Here is a 20,412-nt window from a genome sequence, read left to right as displayed (position 1 = left end):
AATATTACGCAATTTCAGGTATCAAGATTACTGGAAGAAGCATATGCAAAAGCTGTATCAGTGAGAAATGCTATAAGCGGATTTGCGAAATGCGGCATATGGCCTTCAGATCAAAATGTGTTTGATGACAGTGATTTCGTTTGCCTTTCCAATGTGAACATCGAGCCTACAAATGCGCCAGAAGACAACATTACCTCTTCAGTAAACGAAATGTCTCAGAGTACTTCTACTAACATCAACAGCCTATCCCAACATGCCTCCACACCCTCAGATATATCGGTAGAGCTCGCATGCTCCAAGCCATCGCCATCGCCCCAAAAAAGAATATCCATTTCTGAAATATGTCCTCTACCAATTTTAAAGCGAAAATCGTGCACAGCAGGTTTTTACAGTTCTACGACAATAATAACTAGTAGCCCCTACAAGGATGCCCTTGAAGAAAAACAACATAAGAAAGTGGCACCTCCTCAAACCGTTAAAAAGGTATTTTTTTCTTCAAAGCCGACCTTCAAGGGATAGTCCTCTGCATCTAAATTTGATAAGGGAAAACGCCGTTTGCCGCAAAAGTCATCAAGTGAATTGAAAACGGAAGACGAAGAGTGCCTTTGTCTCGTTTGCCTATCTCAATTTTTGCGTCCTGGTCCAGGGGAAGAGTGGATACGCTGTTTTTGTGCAAGAAGTGGGCACACTTAAAGTGCACCACTGGTCGCAATACTGAGTTCTATGAATGCATAAACTGCGAGTCTGACAGTGACTGATTTTTTTCTTTTATATACCCAATATTTTAGGCTTTTATGTATATTAGTATATTAATCTCAGAATTACATTTAGTTTTGTACTGTATTTGAATAGTTTAATAAACGCTTTTTAATTAAAAATAAAAAAACATAGACATGGTCCAATTTAGGGAACTTGCCGTTCAAAATAGGAAACCAGTATCCTAAATTGGACCAATGACTCTATTTTGATTTGTTTTTTTTTTGCTAACAACAGGTTTTAGCCTGTTTTGTAAGCTCTATACATTTATAACAGGCCTAAAGTTATGTACAATTTTTTTGTTACAATTTGGTTCACATAATTTCATTTTACAGAGGTATTTTGTTAGGTGGTCCAATATAAGGACTTTTCCCCTATATTAGTTTTTTTTGAATAGTAAGGCATGAATTCTTTCACACATGCATAAAAAATGTTTTGTTGCTTGCATCAAACATCTTGTTAGGTTTCCAGAAAGACGTCAGCCATCTAGGGCGACGGTATTCCGATTAAAATCCAATCTTTTAAATTATGGCTGCTATTCAAAACCTAGGGAACATCATGTTGAAAGAAATGAAGCTGGCGAAATAATTGATTTAGTGTGTGTGGAAGCAGGATCCCACATTTCCTGTAGAAAAATAGAGGAAGAGCTATGAATTTTAGAAACAAAAATGCAAAAAATTTTAAGAAATCAAATTTAAACCGTATATGGTAAATATTGTTCGAGAATTTCATCCTGACGATCGACTTAAACGATTGGATGAAATTTTCTAATTGGTTTTTAACCAAAACTAATAAAGATCCGAATTTTGCAAAAAAGGTTACATGATCATCTGAGGAATCTCATATAAGCAGCAGCGGCATATTTAATGGGGTGACCGGATTTAAGTATTTTAAGTAAGACCTCTTTGTAGGGTCATACTTAAAAAATAAAATTTATGCAAATGGGCATAATAATATAGATGAACTCCGAACTTCAACCGAAGAAGCATTCAGAAACGTACAAAAGGAAAAAAGCTTTAAAATTTTAAATGCCTTAAGGCGAATCCACACGAAACTATATGTGGTTTATGTATAAGATAAAATGTTAATGTTGTAATTACAGTTTTTATGTTCAATCTGTATCGATATTATTATTTTTTATTTAACATTTTTAACTTTACGTTAAAGAGTAATATTTTGAATGTATGTTTAAATTATATTAAATAAATAGGTTAAAATCACATGGCCTTTTAAAAAAGTAATAATTAAATGCATGTGTGAAAGAATTCATGACCTACTATTGGAAAAACAAACATAAATATGTTTTTTTCTCATTATTAAAGATTAGGTTGTGATATATCAATGTATTCAGAAAAAACACCCCACTGACTTTTATTTAAAAATATCTATTATAAGTAGTTTTAATTTTTTTTTCTATCTTATACAGGGCCTAAGAAATAATAGCATATCGAAAAGTGAACATTTTCGTTTTCGCCCTGTATTTCTGTCTGTGTCTTTAAAAATTTGACAAAAAAGTGATATACAGTAATGGCCAAAAGTAGATAGACAAATGGTTTAAAAAAAAAATCAAAGGAAATAAAAATTCTATAATAAAGATATTTAAGTATATTATGGGCAACATAAACATGTATAAAAATAATAAAACATTCTTTAGAAACAAACACCTAATTTGGTAAATAATAAGAAATAACTAAATATACGCTGGACAAAAGTAGATAGAAAAATTTTAAAAATAACCAATACTCTTTTTTTTTTAAAACTAAACCATCTACAATATTAGTATTTTGTAAAATACCCATTATTGTCTATTACAGCCTGACATCTACGTGGCATTGATTCAATAAGATTGTCTATGAGTTTAAAACCAATATTTTTCCATTTCTGTTGCAACCGTTCGAATAATTCACCTTTATTTGAATAGTTTGTATCCCTAATTTCACGATCTACAATCTCCCATAAATTTTCGATGGGATTAAGATCTGGTGACTGGGATGGCCATTTTAAAACTGGTATTTTTTCTTCTTCGAAAAATTGCTTCATAATTTTGGAGGAATGCTTCGGGTCATTATCTTGCTGGAATTGGAATCTCAATGGTAAATTGTCTTCGACATAGGGCAACATAACATCTCTGAGAATATCCCTGTAAATAAACCTGTCCATTATGCCCTTTATGCGATGTAACGGGCCCATTCCATAACCTGAGAAACAACCCCAAACCATCACTGATCCACCTCCATGCTTAACTGTGGGTTTTGTGTACTTGGGATTCAAACGCTGGCCAGAAGGACGTCTAACATATTGAATTCCATCGGAATTAAACTTCGATTCGTCGCTCCAGCAAACACGTTTCCATTCATGCTTTGTCCAGTGTATATGCTGACGGGCAAATTCCAATCGGGCTAAGCGATTCTTTTTTGAAAGCAATGGTTTTTTTGCTGGCCTACGTGCAAATAGATTCTCTTCTACCAACCTTCGTCTTAAAGTCCTTAAGCTCCTCCAAATCCCTAGAGCCTGTAATTCTATCTGAATTTGACGAGAAGTAATGAAAGGATTATCCTGGCTAATTCGTTTTAATCTGCGTACAGCTCTAATGTCCATTTTTTTTGGTCGACCAGATTTATTTTTTGGCTCTAATGATCCTGTCCTTTCATATCTTTTGATAATTGCCCAAACAGCTTTTCTTTTAACATCAAATCTACGAGCAATATCAATTTGACGATCACCGGCGCGATATGCATTAATAATGCGTTGTCTTAAATCAATAGAGAATCTAATTCCGCGTGACATGTTGCACCTTGAGTTAAAGAAAAGCAATACTATACTAATTTTATATTATAAATATTTAGACAAAAAAATAATTCCAAAATTGTTTTTGTTTATCTACTTTTGACCAGCTATATTTATATTATTGCTTTATCTGATAGCAAGCAAAATATTTAACTGAAATTTATTGGTAGATTTTATAGACCGCCTTACAAATAACAATAATTTAAAATCTAGGGGACCTGTGGGTAAATTTTTAAACAATTATATGAAAATAATACTTTGTCTATCTACTTTTGGCCACTACTGTAGGGTCGCGAAAACCGCAAAGCTATATCCTAAAAAATGACAGAGATACCCTGCAATCTCACCCAAAATGGGACACAGTGTACATAAAACTAATTAACCGCACAAACTTGGTTTTAACTGATACATTTTAAGTAATTAGTGTATAATTTTACCGATCTCTGTTTTTAATTTTAACGCTCTTGTATATACAGAATGGGGCTACCAGAGACGTAAATAGGAAATTATAAATGTGGTCATGGGAAAATTGTAAAAATTATTTTTACATTCACAATTTTGCCGCTATTAGGCGCAATTAATAACTAGACAATAAACTGTTACGTATATTAATCTATACCAGCCCAGCAAACGAAGGTCTTGGATACTGAAATAAATTTATTAACTTGCAATAACAAGTCTAAGCAGGAATTTAAAAAGAGAACGATGGCGTTTCTTCTTCTTCCCCTCTATTACGTACAATTCGACCCAAAAATTGAACGTAGAGATCTCAGATGGGAAAGACGTGTGGCCTATTGCAAATCCCTTCTCAGCGGCGTAATTTAAAGTTCATTGGCATATTAACCAAAATGAGAATGAAGAAAGTCATTTAAAGTGTAACAAATTGTAAATTTTAAAACATTTTCAGCGATTTTTCTGAACCAGAGCTTGCCTGGAAGAAAAATGTAGTTTTTTAAAATTTCGTTCTCAAATTTACATAATAGTTCCTTTTTCCATATGTGTCGTTCAAGCATGAAAGTTGTTTAAGTTTGGGAATTTGATTAAAGTTCTATTTTATAGGATTAAGAGATTAATAAATTAAAAAAAAGTAAACTAAATTTACCATCAGAATGATTGATTATAAATTGGTCATAGTTAGCAAAGAAGAATCGTTTTCTTTTAGGTTTGAACAAGACTTATTTTGAAGTTTTTTTCATCGAAAATTCTAATTTCAAGTTTTACTCCTGTTCCAGGACTCTCTAACCATTATTTAGTTTCTTGTTATTAATAATTATCTAAGGCACGTGACACTTTGTCCAACGCTGGTAACAATTTGTCATGTACCTTTAGCTCAAATGTAAAACTTATAGGTCTCTCCAAAAATAATAAATGACAATGGCAAGTAGCTATATAATATGCAACCATGTACAATTATTATTTTTGAACTTCTCTTCTTACCAGTTAAAAGTTGATAAATGAGGGTTAGATGATAATAATAATAAAGGCTAAAAATAATAAAATATGTAAAGCAAAAACCTAATTAGTAGAGGCATTTGAATGTGGGCATGAAAGTGTTAATAAACAATAAAACAAATAGCAACCAAAAAAAGCAACGAAATCCAATTTTACCCAGAGACACACTAACCTGATCTTTCAACTTCATTCACTTCTGCAGTAGTAAGGTTGAATTCTGCATCATTTTTAGAAATTATTTCAGTAGGAGTAGAAGGAGGAGTGGCCCCAAAGGAATTAGGTACTCGCTCGGTTTGCAGACTGTCGAATTGTTGCGTTAATTCTTCTAAAATTTCTTCTCTAGTTTGGTTTGGTTGGGTGGTGTTTAATGATTGGTCCTTAGGTGTTTGGGTATCGTCTGAAAAATACGTTTCGAATGATGCATGAAGTACGATGTGCTACTAAAGGCGGAAACAGACTATCATCACGTCACGTAAGCTCACGTGACTTGCACAGTATGTGCAAGTCCACTTATGCGTAAAATTTTATGTATCAGAATCATACTGTTCTCACCTCACGTATTCACGGCGCGTTCGTCTGCTCTCACATGATAGCACGCCTCTGTTATCGCCCCAATTTACATTTTGTAGTGGAACGTGACATTACGTTTAGTGTTTTGACACAGGTTTTGGTGTAAAAAAATCATATAAGTATATGAAAAATGGACGAGAAGTTAACTGAAGAAATCATGAAGTGCTATACAATCACTCATCAGCCGAGTACAGGGACCAGACGATTCGGCAAGAAGCTTGGTAGACACTTAGACACACAAATAACAGGTAAATTCAGTGATTTTATTCTTTTATTACTAATATGAATAAACGCATTAGCAGATGACATACACACTATATACAGAGTGGAACTTTCTAATGAAATGAATAAATTTTGATCACATATTAGTCCTTAATTTTTTACCAATTTATTCTATTAGAAAGTTCCATGCTGTAGATATTTAATTGTTATCACGGTCTACTCTGCCTCTGCGAACCATTATCTGCCAAGGTACGCTACCCGAAGGTGAATTGAAAAATTCTGTATAAGCTTCTCGAACTCTAAAAGCTTCATTAGTGCAATTCCGTCTCATTCCGTCACGATACTGAAAGGCAGCATCAGGCATATTCAAAGTGACATTATCAGGTTCGTATGCATCGGAATACAACATGTTATGGAGGCAGCAACAAGCAAGAACAATTTTATCCACCAATTCTGGTTGTACTTCCAAATGTCTACGAAACACTCTCCATCGCGCTACCAAAATGCCAAACGCATTTTCCACAACGCGTCGAGCTCTTGATAACCTGTAGTTATATATTTTATGAGCTTCATTTCCTTGTAAGTGATATTTGCTGTATGGACGAAGCAAGTATGTTTTCAGTGGGAATGCTTCATCACCCACGATGACATGAGGCTGAGGTGGTCCATTTGGTTCCAGTGGAGAGTGTGCTGGCATGTTCAGTGTTCTGTTCTCAAGCATTTTTCCAATATCGGACTTTTTTAATATGCCGCCATCGCTATTTCTGCCGTAGGAGCCAACGTCAATGGCAATAAACTTGTAGTCTGCATCAACCAGCGCCAACAGAACTATCGAATGACTTCCCTTGTAGTTGTATATTAACGTGATATTAACACTGAATATTAACGTGTTTGCCGTCTATGGCAGCAACGCAATTCGGAAAATTCCACAGTTGGTTAAATCTAGCTGACGACTTCTTCCATAACTCTTCTGTTGGTTTTGGCAGTACAATAGGCCCCAAAATTTACCATATGACATCACACACTTCGATTACTATTTCACGAACTGTTCTGAATCCCATTCTGTAATTAAATCCCATATTTTTAAACGAATTTCCAGTTGCCAGAAATCTGAAACAAAGTGTAATATATATTTCGTTGGTTTTACTTCTAGCGGACAACGCCAAGACAAAATGGGACAAACTTAGACGATGTTTCTGTAATGCAAGAAATAGACGCCTGTCTACACAAAGTGGCCAGGCTACCAAAAAAATTACGCCATGGAAATTTGAACAGCAGATAACATTTTTGCTGCCGTATTTAGAAGGTCGAAGGTAAATAACTTTTGAGTTTTAATTACAATTCTATGTAAATGTTTTTAGGACGCGCGGCAAGTTGCAAGTCTCAAAATGAACATAAAATTCGCATTCCCGACGAAAGAGAAATTAACGACGATGAAGTTGACGCAGACGAACAGCAAATACAAGAACGTAGTACAGACGCTGAAGATATAGCTGATGAAGGGGACCAAGAACATATTGCAGTTATACAACAACAAACACCTTCGCAAGACGATATATTGCTCGCCGAAAATACTAAAACATTAGAGCACATGAAGAGAAACAAAACGTGTTCACAAAAAAAAATACTGCAGCCGAGAAAATGGCGGCAATAATGGAACAAAATGCTGCTCTCAGAAAAAGGAAATTCGAAGAGAAATTAACAGCGCAAAATAAACATACATGTTTTGAAGATATGGACGAAACTGACATATTTTTCCTAAGTTTGGCGAGAAGTACGAAACAATTACCAGAAGCCAAACAAGCTGCAGTTAAAATAACAGTGAGCACTGCAATCCTTCAAGCTGAAATGAGAAGCGCACAAGCACAAAGTGCTCCAATACCTGCACCATCTTCGTCATATATGCTTTGCAACCATTGTTTTCACCTCACGACAATTCTAGCCAGTCTACGTCATCATCTGAAACCGTCATATCAACGTCACCTCATGAATATTCTAGACCATCATCAGAATCCTCTAACACGCAATCGGCTCTCCCGCCGCAGGAGTATGGTAAAGCTGGACATGGGCAATTTACAAATGTTTCACAAACAAGCAACTACCCTACAGCAGAGACAACTCGCGAGGAATGGAGACCGACGTTACTAGATATGAACTCTGTGTCTCTGGTCGACTTAGCTTAATATCATTAAACTTTTCTATTGTTATTCAACGTGTGTAGCGATACTTTTTGCAAAATAAAATATTTATTTCAATTATTGGCAAGTGCTTACATTAAACACAATCTTTCTTCGGTACTAATCGCTCTTCTAAGCTGAGTATTTTACTTCTGAATGTCATTTTTAATAGGTCCATGCAAATAATTAAATTCTTCTTTGGTCATTCTAAAATACATGTGAAATCGGTCTGGATGTTCATTAAATAATTCGTGTAAAACTACAACGTGTCCAACGTGAGCGTACTCAAGTATGTCTCCTAGCGTAATATCACGCGACGGTTAACTTAACATGATAGCACGTGAGCTCACGTGACGTGACTATAATGTGTTTCCGCCTTAATAGTCATAATGTGTTCGGTTTCATTCTTGTGTGGAACAGAATAGGAGAAAATGTAGGACAGGAAGAGGATATAGAAAAAGGAAAGTTTGAGAAAATTAAAACTAAGAGATGTCTCTTAGATCTAAGTCAAGTGAGATATGGGATATTTTTGGCAGACATAAATGTACTAATTAAATACGCTTAAAATATGCATGCCTTATCCTGCCTAGGAAAATTATTTGCGAACTTTCAAAGATTTCTTTGCAATTTGACAAAAAAATTAATTCAACTTTTCCTATGAAATTACGAGACAATTTTACCACTAACCACAACTCTTCATTTTTACTATCGACACGTGTTGTGCTAACGATGTTAGCATCTTCGGGAGAAGATTAAAACTTATATAGTAATGATGTAACTAATAGAGCGGAAAATACAATAAAGCATGGCCGAAGAAATCTTACAAACACTAACTAAACTATATAATTGACTATAAGGGATTGGACCTTTATCCCAGTTAAGAATGTTTTTTTAATTTTTGAATATTGCTAAACTTTCGCATGCATCTAATTTTCTATTGTTATTAACTGGTTTAAGTAATTTTAAGTCGTCTATCCCTATAAAATGACCAGTATTTAAAACATGTTCAGCCACACTTGACATTTCAACTCTTCCATATTTCACCTGAGCTACATGTTCTTTAAATGTGACAATTAATTGATCGTCTGGTTTGTCCTCCTATATTTTTTATCACAATCGCTGCAAGTAATCTCATTGATCCCAGACATCCCATTCATTGGTTTTTATTTTATCTTTTGGGTTTCCTAAAAGATTTTGTAACTTGGCCGAACCATTCTTAGAGCTAAGTGTTTGGAAACCCCATCAAAGACTCTCGTCAAGATAGGATCGTATGGTATTGCAACGAAAGTTTGCTTATTTTCATCTTTTTGAAATGTGGTAGAGTTTCTTAGATTAACTTTAAACATATGTCTTCTAATCAGCTTATCAATAATCTTATCGTCATAACCATTGACCCTTGTTTAAATTGTTGCTTTTTATTTTTTCTTTAATAAATCTGCTATTACTTAGAGGCAATGAGACTAAACGTAGAAATGCATGCTAGATACTCGTTGAAAACAATGGCCAGAGTCAGTGGGGGGAGGGGGGGGTGTTCGGGGGGTCCGGACACCCCCCGAAAAATTTTTCACAAATTTTGATTTGAAATTCACAAAGCATTTTCCGCAAAATCATCTTTAAAAACTGCATGAGTACAAATCCGGGGATCACGCATTGGTGTCTTTACCTAACTTATAATAATCAGTGTAAATCTTCGGCAGCGGTTATAATATACAGCGAATACAATTTACGATTTATCTATAATACCATTATTCGAATAGCGCGCCAATCTCACAGCAGTCACTGCCGATGAAATGACTGATATAAGTGGAATAGAATAATTTTCTATTGGAATCCGGTATGTACGAAAAGTTGCAGGGAAACACGTCATACGAAAATATTTTTTGTGTTTTGTACCTGTAGAGGATGTAACAGGCGCAGGACTGGCTAATACACTCTAAACATCGTTAAAAAAACTTTGCATTAAGATTCACTACATGAAAGAGCAAGGTGAATTCGCATTTCAGTGTACTTCAATGACACAAATAATTTTCAAAGGAGGAAATAATACAATACTGACGATGATCTTTATTGAAGGTTATGATGAGCTATGAGTGGAGAGTTCAAGGGATGTGCAGCTATTGTTAAAAATTCAAGTTTAGATGCACCTTATTTTCATTGTGCAAATCACAATTTGAATCTGGATATCTGTCACGCATGCGACATTGCACCGATTCGCAACTGCATGGGGACGGTCAAAAAAGTCGTCAGTTTCTTTCGAAATTGTAACAAAACTGGAATTATTTTAAAGAAACCATTCTTGAATCGAAGACTGGCACCAAGCAAACTCGTCTTCTGAAATTTTGCGAAACGCGTTAGATTGAACACCTCGCATCACTTAGCCTGTTCTACGATAGCAATAGCATAAGATTCATTGATCCCACTCTGGAAGAAATGGACGAGCTGAAAGTAAAACCTGATGGTGTGCAGCCAAATGAGCTACTTGCTTCTATTCGAACGCCACAGTTTATAATTTCATTGGCAGTGCTCAAACCTATCTCTGGATTAACTAAAAGTTTGAGTCTCAATTTACAAAAAAAAGATTGTGATCTAAGTAAATGCATTGAATACGCGAACGATGTCCATGATGAAATAAAGGACATGCGTACAAAGGCAGACGAAACATTCCGAGAAATTTTTGAATCAGCGACACAGATGGCTGAATCGATTGAGACCGTGCTGACGGTTCCTCGACGAGCAGGACGTCAGAAAAATCGGGACAACTGCGCTCGAAATGCTAAAGAGTAGAGAGACAACTAGTACTGAGACAACTGAAGAAATAAAATTGGATTTGAAAATGTGGAAAAGGTACAGAGTAGTTTTTGAATTTCTGCAACTTTCATTTGAAATGTTTGAATTGGGTTAGCCTTACTTAAGACGTCATCCTTTATGTCACGATACCCATAAATCATTTATCGAAAAAACTGATTTGTATTGAAAATTATGCATTGCAATAAAATTATGAAAAAGATATCGAATTTTGTTGTACTTCGCAGTATCATACAAAACTATGATTTTAGTGTAAACTAACATTTTAGTTAAGTTCAAGTGTAGTCTGTAGTAGTTTTTGATTTTTGATATTTCTACAATTTTTTTCAGACACATTCCATTGAACTATAGGTTAATGCAATATCGATGAAAAATCATAGAAATTGAACACAGAGAAATGAGTTACAGAAAATGCAACAGAACACAGAAAAAAATTGTCGTAGAAAATCACTATAGTTTGAGTGAATGTCATTTTGTTTCTTAATCTGTTGAAATAACTGCTATTACATCTATTCTTGATTAATATTCAGGAAGTTAGCCTCAAACAATAGCAAGTGTTCCAGAAAGTGTCAGAATACGCAACACATAGTACTTTGGAGTATGTGGACTGCTCATCTCTTACCTTATTATTTACAGTGCACTTACATTGTACTCAGCAAAATGGTCATTTGTGAGGGGATAATCTTTTTAATAAGATTATTTGGGGATAAGATTTTTTCGATGGACCCCTCCTGAACATATTTTCAAGATCCGTCCCTGGCCAGAGTCACTAGTTATATATCTAAAAGTGTTTGTTTCTTTTCTATAAATATCAAATTCTAACTTATTATTATCTTTTATGACAAGAGTATCTAAGAATGGAAGTTGGTTATTTGTTTCTTGTTCGAAGGTAAATTTAATAGATGGAAAACAGTTATTGTGTTGTTCTACAAAATTAATAATATTGCATTTCCTTCTGTCGAACACGGCAAACACATCATCAACATATGTTAACCAAACTCGTGAAAAGTATTGGATTGTATTTTTTGCTAGGAAGGGAGAGAGGCTGTACCTTCCATAGTTGTTCATAATATGAGTTGTTATATTAAAAAATATTTTGTGACATGCAAAGTTTCGTTAACTTAATTATTTATTTTAATTAATTAAACTAAGTTTTAATCTTCTCCCGAAGATTAATCTTCTCCGAAAGAGTTTTGGTTAGTGGTAACACTGTCTCTTAATTTGAGTGTCACACCAAAGATTCCAACCGTAGGACTAACTTTTACTATATTATATTTTCACTTTTTTATTGCTGTTTGGATCGTCTGGAAATTTTATTTTTCTCGTTTAGATTACTCAATTAGAGAATAAAAATTTAAATTTATTCTCCGTGATATTCGGTTTTTCTCGTGTAATATACTATAATATGGGAAAATATATATTCTGGGTATTCTAACATTCTTCGTTTTATTACTGTTCTTCGATACCTTAGACTAAGATAGCTATATCGTCTGCAAATTCAACTTTTCCACGATTTTTTTATATTTTATACTGATTTTTAATAAAATTAATTCGACGGAAATTGTTAGTATACTATAATTCACAATTTCGAAATTTAACTGACACTACAAATTAAAAAATATATAGATTTTACCAAACGGGAATACCTAAACCCATTAGGTTAAAAAAATTCCTCGGTCATCTCTTACAAATATTTTCAAAAAGCAAGCCTTAAGTGGACTAATAAACATAATAATCAACATACCACTTCGTTCACTTTTATCCAACTTCTCTTCACTTCCCAGATATGACCGATCTAAATGGGCATCCCTCCTTAAGGAAGTATCTCTTGACGGTCCTAGTTCGTCTTTTAGGTTGTCAAAACCTAAAAAAGCAAGGAACGTCTCAATTTTACGTACTTTATAAATATTATATAAAATATACAGAGCCGGTCAAAAATGGAGAAACTCTTAATTTATTTTCTAATGTAATAAGGTATTTGAGCAACATTGTACTAAAGATGTTTATCTTAGGCTAAGCAATAAAGCCATTTAAAAAATCCAGATTTTTATCAAAGGAATGTGTGATAATTATTAACGCAAAATCTTTTTTTCATGTATAGATAAATGGAGAAACTTTTTGCACACACGTTATTAATTGAATTCATTGAATAGTTCTGCTCAGATCAGTTAGTTTTTACTTTTTGAGAAGCTCAATTGTTTACCAGAATGCCTCGAGGTGTAGATTTATCAGTTCAAATAAAAGAACTTATAATTAAGAAGCACAACGCCGGAATTAAACAAGTGACAATTGCTGAAGAAGTAAATCTACATAAAAATGTTATTTGTAAAGAAACTAAATTGTGGCAAACTAGAGGCACTACTGCTATTATTTGAAAGCCAGGGAAACCTAAAAAAACTTCATCTGGAACTGACAAGCTGATTAGAAAATGTTATACACAAAATCTATTTACCTCTGCTGAAGGAGCCAGAAGACCAGTGAAAAAACCTTATATTTCAATGAAAAATGGACAAGTGTGTTTGAGTTTCTCAAAAGAAAATTTAAAACATATGACCCTAAGTACAATAAGCCCACAATAAAACATGTAGGTGGTAATGTCATGGTATGGGGATGTTTTTTTGGCAAAGGTATTGGCCCACTAGTGAAGATAGAAGACATCACTGGCCAATATTATTTAAAAATCTTAAGATATAATATGCACGAATATGCTGAAGATAATTTACTGTTAATTTGGACATTTCAACATGATAACAAGATCCGAAGCACACATTCAAAATTGTAAAACATTTCTTTGCCTCTCAACAAATTCGGGTTTTAAAGTGGCCAGCTCAAAGTCCGGACCTGAATCCTATTGAGAACTTGTGGAAGCACCTAGAAAGAAAAATTAGACAATCAAATCCCAATAAATTCAAATGGAATTTCTGAAGGTATTCACAGTCTTCTTGAATCCATGCCAAGACGATGTACTGGGTTATAAGGAATAAAGGTTATGCCACAAAGTATTGATATTTAAAAGAAAAAAATCTGAGCAATATAGCATGAACCCCATAAAGGCATGAAACCCAAAAGTTTCTTAATTTTTGTTCTTAAAGTACTTTTGTTTTTAAAACATTTTTTTTTGTAAGATTGACAATAAATATTTTTTTTTGAAAAATTTGATTTTTATTTAATTTGGTCAGGTTTACAGGTGTTCATAAATTATATTTAAAATTGCTTTAAAATTACTTCAATAAGAAAAAAAAATCTCCACTTATGGCCGGCACTGTATATAAATGTAATTAAATCATTAAAAATTTATTCATTCAGGAAATCTGTAACATTAGTGCCTTTAAATTGAGATTATTAATTAACTTTTAATTTGTTTGATTTAACGTCTACGACGATATCTTTTTTATGATTGCTAAATAAAATATTCTATTCTACATTTTTGCCATATTATTAGATCCATGCTGCAAATCTATTTTCATATGTTTTTTGTTACAGTATAATTCCTCTTAACCGGCTTCGCATTAACCGGTCGACGGATTAACCGGCCTGTTTACATCAGCCGAACGCAAGGCAATATTTTCCAAGAAATTCACCGGCGAGGCGATTCGGCTGGGATTTCCCCGTTCGTCATCGTTAACGAATCCGAACCGTTATTTCGTTTTGATCAGTTTGGTTTGTTCTTGCTGTGGGTACGTACAAAACATAACTATTTCCTTAACAATGAGTGCAAAGCGCAAAAGAATTGTGATTTCGATGGATACACGTTTAAAACTGTTAAAGCGGATTGATAATGGTGAATCTGTGCGGAATTTAATGTTGGAAAAAGCACTGTTAATGACTGGCGAAGAGATAGGCATTCGATTGAGGAGTTTTGTTCGAAAATGGAATCTGATAAGAATCTGGGCAGCCGTTGTACGAGAAAAAAACCAATTTGCGAGGTCGTCGATGAAGCTTTGTGGATCTGGTTTCTTCGGGAACGTCGAAGAGGTGCACCGATTGGCGGCCCAATTTTGAAAGAAAAAGCTCTGGCTATCCACCAGAAGATTAATAATGGAGGCGAATTTGTGGCAAGTGATGGTTGGCTTAATCGATGGAAAAAGCGACACGAAATTCATTTTGCACATGTAAGTGGAGAAAAACTGTCTGCTGATTCTTCAGGTGCGACAGAATTCAAGACTAAGTTTGGTGAAATGGTTAAAACAGAGGAATTATCTCCAGAACAAGTTTATAGTATGGACGAGACCGGGCTAAACATTAAAATGTTACCAGAAAAAACTTTTCTAGGCAGTCATAAACAGTCTGCCTCTGGCTTTAAAAAGAACAAAGAACGTATTACAGTGGCCGTTTGTTCGAATGCAGCGGGAACTCATAAAATGCCTCTTTTCGTTATTGGCAAGTCTGCTAAACCACGGGCATACAAAAACTTAAATCCATCGTCCCTTCCGGTCTATTATAAGTCACAAAAATCAGCGTGGATGAATTCAGACCTGTTTAAAGAGTGGTTTAATTTAGAGTTTGTTCCAAGAGTTAAAAAACATTTAAAAAGTGTTAACTTGCCTATCAAAACAGTTCTAGTGTTAGATAATGCTCCAACCCATCCTCATGACTGCGATGTAGGTGACATAAAATTAGTTTATCTTCCTCCTAATGTGACAAGCTTAGTGCAACCAATGAACCAAGGAGTGATGGAAAGCTTAAAAAGACGATACAGGCGTAAATTTGTTTCTGAAATTCTGCAACACTCGGAGAGTGAAGACAAAGGTCTTTTAGAAGTCATCAAAAAGATCAATATCAAGGACGTTATCTATATGTTAGCTACAGCATTTCAAGAAATGCCCTCTTCAACGTTTATTAAATCTTGGAGAAAACTTTGGCCAGATGTTGAGAATCTAGTTGAGATCTCGAATATTGCAGGGACTGAGGAAGAAGAAAACAAATCCACTCTACAAGACCTTCAAAAGTTAACGGGCAACGAAGCATTGCAACCAGAAGATGTGGAAAACTGGATGATAAGTTGTGATGATCAGCTTGAAAATGAATTTTTGAATAATGAAGAAATCATAGATTTAGCAACCAAAGAACCAGAGGAAGATGATGAAAGTAGTGACATTGAAGAGGAAAAAACGATTTCTCATGAAGAAGCCAAAAATTGGTTTGGCAACACTCGTAATGTTGTCATGGTCACATTTCGCAGAAATGACATATAATCTATGATAACAGTTTCAATTTGACAGTGCTATTCAACAATTTCACGCGTTTCAATATGTTTAACTCTTTCCAATTTCATCAGATGAATTTACTTTTGAGAGAACAACATGTTAAAAGTATCTACACATTTTGAGACCATATTATATTATATAATGTGAAAAAACATTTTCAGAATGGGAAAAGTTGATTTATCGCGATTAACTACAATTGGTCGAATTTCCGGCATACTGAAAGCAAAACATACTACAATACCAAATAGGATGAATAGAGGGTGTTTCTCGAAATTCTGTACAACGTATAACACAAAAAGTAGACCTTCAACATTTTCCAAGACCTTTAGGTTGGCAAGGTACAATGAATGCTGAAAATGGTCAGGAAGTTTTAGAAACCAACTGCTCGTTCAAGTGAAAAATTGTTCAAGAATTGAGAAAAGTCAATATTTCGTGCACAAAGAATTACAACATTTAAAAAAAAAAATAGTGTCGAGTGACTAGGAAACTCGCCCGGCATGAATTCAAAATTGATGAAAAATGAACTTCAAAACTCGCACATGTTCTCCATACATGTGCGAGTTTTGAAGTTACAAGCCCCTACAACCAAGCAAGAGTTAATGACACCTAGAAAAATAGCTCAGAGTCAAAATGAAAATTCAAAATTTTATAAGCAGTATGCCATTGAATCTGTATTGGCTACGACAATTCCTTATAAAAAATATTAAGTTTTGCTGAAAAATGTATTTTTATGCAAAAATATTAAGTTACCCTATCCTTCTTTTTAGTGACATTTATAAATATCGGCGTTTTATCATGAAACACCCTTCTAAATGCCCACTGACATTATAAGTCAGGAAAACTCTATTTTTAAGCATGAATCTAATAATAATATCATCAATCTATATGAATATAATAATATAAAATGGCAAGCGACTGTAACAAAAGAGTCTTTTAAATAATTTAAAATTTAATTTTGCAATGTCGAAGGTGGTGGACACACAGAAAATTTAATTTCTTAGTCTTCTCGTTTTTGCACCTAAATTTTAGTTATGATTTTTTAAATATTAAAGTTATGATTTGTTTCAATTTAATTAAGAAAACAATTAAAATATCTCGAGCAGCAACCTATAAATAACAATTTTCCAAAAAACTTAAATTTTAGGTAAGATACAGAATTTTTATTTGCGTGCGATAATCGGTATTGTCACCTAAAATGGCCGTTATATTAAACAATATAAATTTTTGGGTTGTTAGGCTTGAGTGTATAACGTTAGTGGATGATCTACTTATAAATAAATAAATAATAAATAAATACTGCAACTTTTATCTCTTAACCCTAATAATAATAATTACAAATGTTTTGACAAACAAGCAGTAATAGTAATATAAAAATTAACCAAAGAACAAATGGAGAAAAAAAAATTAATTAAATACATTTGTAAATCCGCAGAGAACAAAATTATTTGTGCAATTGTTCCTCCAAGAACAAAGTTTTATAATAATTTTTAAAGCGAGATATGAAATTGAAATATAAGTTCTAAATCGATTATAAATTGTTACGGCAATGTAAGCATAACTACGCCACAAAAGAGCTGTGCTATGGTGTGGCAATGTCAGAGTCTTATGTCTTATATCTCTATCATGAATCGCATTTCTTGGAATTAATTTTTCTAACAGATAATTTGGCTTTTGGTTTTTATAGAGCCGATACATAAATGTAAGAAAATGAAACTTAAAAAGAAATAACATTTTTAGCCACTGCAATCGATAGATGTATATGGACACATGATCAAATTTTCTTAAATTACACACAAATCGACAACACGTACTTTGTACAAGTTGCAGTTTCTGCTGGGTTATTTTATCAAGACAAGGATAGTAAACGATAAAACAGTAATTTAAATGGATAACACTAAGGATACTGAGAGTTTTTTTCTTGTCTTAAAATTTAAAATATGTTTGTTAGCATAGAGCAAACGCATACGCAAATAGCACCTCTGCAAGACAGCACTAATATGTCCTTGGAATCTTAAAGAAGAATCAATAGTTAAACCTAGAAAAGGTATATAGTTATTAGGAGCAACATGGACTTAGATGAAATTGTTTCATAGTTACTTATGTTTCTTTTTCCTACTATTTTAAGTACTGATACTGTTTGTGTGTGATATTATACTAATTATAGATATCTTTTATAGCTGATAAGTTAATAATAGGACAAATTAATATTCGCTCATTGGTGCCAAAATTTAATCATTTTGAATCATGCGTTGTAAATAATAATCTGGATATTGTGTTTATATCAGAAACGTGGCTCACTGGTTATATAGCAGATGAGATTCTTCAAATCCCAAATTATAATTTAATACGACGAGATCGTACTACTGGGCGGGGAAGTGGAATATTGTTCTATGTAAAGGGATTTATTAATTTTCAAATAATTAGTTATGGTAATAGCGTACACTCGGAACAAATTTGGATAAAATATAAAATTGGTAATACTATACATTATTTGGGAGGTTATTATAGGCCTCCTACTGGTAATCTGAATAGCTTTCTAATGATGAATTTGAGGTAAATGTGTCAACTTTATTAAAAGAATGTGACGACTGTGTGTGGGAGATTTTAATATAAATATGGCTAACTTACGATCCAAAGATGTTAAACGCTTCTCATTCATTTTAGAGTCTCTTAGCATAGAGCAAATGGTGAACGAACCAACTCACCTGGGTCTAGCAGGGGAGACTCTTTTGGATCATTTTTTTATTAAATGCGAGCTAAACCTTAAAGTATCGAAACCAGAACCTTTCATTTACACATATAGAGATTTTAAAAACTTTAATAGGCCCGCTTTTCTTGAATATCTTAATACTATTCCTTTTAATCTAATATATTATTTACCAGATATAAATGCCAAGGTGGAAGCTTTAAGTAACTTTTTAATTGATACCTTTGATATTTACGCTCCTAAAAGATCGGCACGGATTAACAAGAAAAAACTTCCTTGGATAACACCTAATTTAAAATATCTAATGTCACTTAGAAATCGAGCATTGACTAAATACAAAAAAAGCAATTCTCCTGAAGACTGGGAATCTTATAGACAGCTAAGAAATCAAGTTACTGCAACAACCAGGAGGGAACAGAAAGCTTATCTGGAGCATCAAATAAGAATAAATAGATCTAAAGAAAACTGGAAACTTATGAGGGATCTGGACGTTTATGAGAAATGTAGTAGGGTAATTCCTAGCGGTCGCTGGTCAGCAGATGAAATCAATAACTACTTTGTTAATATTCCGCAGATTGATCCAGATGAAGATATTCTAAATTTTTCTTAAATAATACATTGTCAAATCGGGATATTTTTCGTTTTTAGATTGGTTAATATTGAGGAAGTTAAAGATGCTTTATTTTTAGTTAAATCCAAGGCCATTGGAAATGATGACATTGGCATTGAGATGCTACTCTTTTGCTGCCCGCTAATATTACCTGTAATTACACACTTAGTGAACTTCTCCATAGAAACATCATGCTTTCCCGATCATTGGAAGTGTTCCATTGTAATACCTGTACCTAAGGTAAATAATTTAACTGAACTAAAGGACTTACGGCCAGTAAGCATTCTCCCTACTCTGTCTAAAACTTTAGAACGTATTCTTAATAATCAAATGCGAGAATATGTTCAACAGTACAATTTATTACCAGCCACCCAGTCAGGATTTCGACCAGGATATAGTTGTTCAACAGCGCTTTTGAAAGTAACAGATGATATGTTTCAAGCTATCGAGAATAACGAATTAACTATTTTAGTCCTTTTAGACTATTCAAAAGCGTTTGACAGAATAAATCATAATCTTCTTTTGGCGATTTTAAAATATCTGGGATTCGACACTACCGCTTGCAATCTAGTTACCAGTTATTTAAAGGGTAGAAGTCAGAGGGTTAAGGTCAATGGCGAAGTATCTGAATCCGTGCCATTATGTTTTGGGGTTCCACAAGGTTCAATTTTGGAGCCTCTTCTTTTTACCTTATATACTTCCTAAATGGCAAAATACATTGAATCTTGTAATGTACATTTTTATGCAGATGATGCGCAGGTCTACAAATCTTTTAATCCGGATCGTGTTCTCGAGAGCATAGGTGAAATAAATAAAGATTTGGAGTCACTGCTCTTAATTTATCATAAGCACTTCATTACTCTTAACCCCTTCAAGTCTCAGGTGTTGCTCTTTGGCAGAACTCAATCACGACAGTTGCATAAGGATAGCATTCAAATAAATTTAAATAATAATAATAATAAACTTGCACTTGTTGACTACGCTAAAAATCTAGGGCTGGTTCTGGACAGTGATTTGAAGTTTACTGAGCATGTCAGCATGTGTATTAAGAGAGCATTCCTAAATCTAAAGCTTATATTTAAACAAAGGCATCTATTGACAGAGTCATTAAAGAAAATG

General features: G+C 33.8%; 1 protein-coding gene and 1 long non-coding RNA gene across 11 annotated transcripts in view; one reads left to right on the top strand and one right to left on the bottom strand.

The window, feature by feature from the left end:
* The window catches only part of LOC126736209 (ankyrin-3-like), a 231,734-nt gene that overhangs the window by 22,165 nt on the left and 189,157 nt on the right, over positions 1-20,412 (bottom strand). For all 10 annotated transcript variants that reach the window (XR_007660643.1, XR_007660632.1, XR_007660633.1 and 7 more), the window contains 2 exons: positions 12,514-12,633; positions 5,168-5,392 (listed from right to left, as the gene is read on the bottom strand). Coding sequence is in view for 6 of the 10 variants with exons in the window: in XM_050440509.1 (XP_050296466.1) it covers positions 5,168-5,392; positions 12,514-12,633 (345 nt within the window). In the remaining 4 variants the exon portion in view is untranslated. The remainder of the gene's footprint in view (positions 1-5,167; positions 5,393-12,513; positions 12,634-20,412) is intronic.
* On the top strand, positions 5,671-8,042 carry LOC126736265 (uncharacterized). The gene is made up of 3 exons (XR_007660645.1): positions 5,671-5,813; positions 6,941-7,100; positions 7,149-8,042. It is a non-coding gene; the product is annotated as an uncharacterized LOC126736265 (long non-coding RNA).

This window comes from Anthonomus grandis, chromosome 1 (genome assembly GCF_022605725.1).
Source record: "Anthonomus grandis grandis chromosome 1, icAntGran1.3, whole genome shotgun sequence".
Classification (NCBI taxonomy): Eukaryota; Metazoa; Arthropoda; class Insecta; order Coleoptera; family Curculionidae; genus Anthonomus; species Anthonomus grandis.
Note: the sequence above shows the minus strand (reverse complement) of the source record. Positions and strands in the feature narration are given on the sequence as shown.